Below are 2744 nucleotides of genomic sequence, written 5' to 3'. Positions count from 1 at the left end.
AGACTTGTACTCTTGAAATAATTCTGAAGTATAACTCTAAAGAATGACTTCAAACTTGTACTCTTGAAATAACTCAGAAGTAAAACTCTTCAGACTTCAGAGCTCTGTAGAGGCAAGCCAGAAGCTCTGCATGCACAATGCAAAGGCTCTGCATGCACAATGAAGAGGCTCTGCATGCACTATGCAAAGGCTCTGCATGGTACTCCGTCTGGAAAAGAAGACTTTAGAGTTCGAGTGAACTAACTCTGAAAAATGACTTTTCAGACTTGTACATTGGAAATAACTCTGAAGTAAAACTCTGAAGAATGACTCTTCAGACTAGTATTATTGAAATAACTCTGAAGTAAAATTCTTCAGACTTCAGAGCTCTGTATAAGCAAGCCAGAAGCTCTGCATAGGCAAGCCAAAAGCTCTGCATACACTATATAGAGGCTTTGCATGGTGCTCCTTCTGGAAAAGAAGACTACAAAGTTCGGGTGAGCTAACTCTGAAGAATGACTTTTCATACTTGTACTCTGGAAACAATTTTGAAATAAAACTATGAAGAATAATTTTTCAGACTTGTACTCTTGAAATAACTCTGAAGTATAAAATCAATCCCATTAAATCAGAGTTCAGACTTCAGAGTTCTGGTGAGCTAAGTCTGAAAAAGAAGACTTCAAATTTCGGATGAGCTAACTCTGAAGAATGACTCTTCAGAATTGTAGAAGACTTCAGAGTTCAGATTTTTTAGTCTGAAAAAGAAGACTTCAGACTTCTTTTTCTAAGTCTATAAAAAAGACTTATTCAGACTTGTAAATCTGAAAAAGAAGACTTCAGAGTTCAGATTTTTAAGTCTGAAAAAGAAGACTTCAAACTTCTTTTTCTAAGTCTAAAAAAAAGACTTATTCAGACTTATAAATCTGAAAAAGAAGACTTCAGAGTTCGGGTGAGCTATGTCTGTAAAAGGAAACTTCAGAGTTCGGGTGAGTTAACTCTGAAGAATGACTTCAGACTTGTTCTCTTGAAATAACTTTGAAATAAAACTTTTTAGTAAATTGAATTTAGAATAAAATTGAATTTAGAAATGAAACTATATCAGTAAATTGAATTTAAACTTAGAAGTAAACACCATTTTTTTCGGGAATCAATTACCACATGAATTAATTAATCCAAAAATAAAATCAATTATATTATAAATTAGTGAGATTGATTGAATAAGATGACACATGTCAATCAAATGTATATAGTTGAACTGTTAATGTAAATTGTATCTAGATATGTTTAAATGAGTCTAATTAAACCACCAATGTAAAATATGTCTAGATACATGTTTAGGTGGGAAAACAAGAAGACCGACTTACCAGAAGATGACACATATCATCAGGGGAGGATGCAATGTTAAAATGGAGGGGGAAAGGGACCCAGCCAAAAATAAATAAAAAATCTATAGGTGGTAATTAGGTTAAAAATACTAAAAAGAACATTTTTTCACGCTCCCAACCTCAATCGTAACCGTTACTTTAACCAAAAAAATCTGTTGAAATCAATTAAAAAACTCAAAAAAGTTATTCGAAATCGACAAAAACACTAAAAAATCACTCGAAATCAACCAAAAAACTTTAAAATTCCCTCGAAAACGTGATAATTAAGTAAAAACATATCGGATGATTTTACAGATCTTTACTCTTTACTCTACCTCAAAAGTAATCCCGTTGAACAAAAATCTTAAATCCACCACTAAAAATCATCCAAATTACTTATTTATCTTTTAAGTATAGATAAGTGATGTTTTTATTTTCCGTTTATTTTGTTGCAGGATGATATCTTATGGATCAAGTTATCGTATGTCCCAAGGAAGGAGGAAAAACCGTGGCATTTCATCATCTGAAACGTGTCATCACACACAACATCTGTCTGCCACGTACTTGGCCACCCATCCCCTATATATTCTCTTCATCATCCCACGTTCTACATAACAACTCTTCTTATACATCTAGACTTGAATACATCACATATTCACATTCAGCCGATATTCTATAGTATATCTTCGATGATGGGGGGTTTAAGATTCGATAAGAGGAGCGTCGTCATTAGCATGGCGGTTGTGGTGGTGGTGGTGCTGCTGCTGCTGCAATCACCCATCTGCAATGGTCATGAGAATGTCAAATACGAGGAAGCGAAAGCCAAGGCAGCAGAAGCAGGCCACGAAGCAGCCGAGGCTGGTAAAGAAGCCAAAGACTCGTGGACTGGTTGGGCCAAAGACAAAATCTCCGAGGGTCTTGGACTTCGTACTGAAGAAGCCAAAGATAAGATCACTGGTACTCCTTTCTTACTTCCCATTATTCCTTTTCTTCAAACTTCTTCATTAATCCATATATATATATATATATTAATCTATGTATATATATATATATATATATATATAGATATGTATGCATGTATAACCATTAATTAGAAAGAGAACTAATGCTAAGCATTACATGAACACAGGAACCGGAGAATATGCTGCTGAGGAGACGAAAAACAAAGCCTCCCAGACAAAGAACTCTGCGGAGGATAAGGCACAAAGGCTGAAAGAAGGAGCCGGATCCATCTTGGAGAATGTCAAAGAAGGTGCGAGAGAGGGTGCAGGTTACGTGGAGGACAAGGCGCAGGGTGCGAAAGAGGGTGCTGGATCCATCAAGGACTCGGCCTACGAGAAGGCGCAGGGTGCGAAAGAGGGCGCCTACGAGAAGGCGCAGGGCGCCAAAGAGAGTGCTGGA

At 36.5% G+C, this 2744-nt stretch overlaps 1 protein-coding gene across 1 annotated transcript in view; it reads left to right on the top strand.

The window, feature by feature from the left end:
• The first annotated feature begins 1967 nt into the window (after positions 1-1967).
• LOC112527547 (late embryogenesis abundant protein D-29-like) overlaps positions 1968-2744 on the top strand; it is a 7336-nt gene continuing 6559 nt past the window's right edge. The window contains exons 1-2 of the mRNA XM_025138250.1: positions 1968-2300; positions 2473-2738. Of these exons, the coding sequence (XP_024994018.1) occupies positions 2033-2300; positions 2473-2738 (534 nt within the window). The 5' untranslated portion in view covers positions 1968-2032. The remainder of the gene's footprint in view (positions 2301-2472; positions 2739-2744) is intronic.

Source organism: Cynara cardunculus (genome assembly GCF_001531365.2).
Source record: "Cynara cardunculus var. scolymus isolate 2C chromosome LG 15, CcrdV1, whole genome shotgun sequence".
Classification (NCBI taxonomy): Eukaryota; Viridiplantae; Streptophyta; class Magnoliopsida; order Asterales; family Asteraceae; genus Cynara; species Cynara cardunculus.
This window is presented reverse-complemented; position numbering and strand designations above follow the sequence as displayed.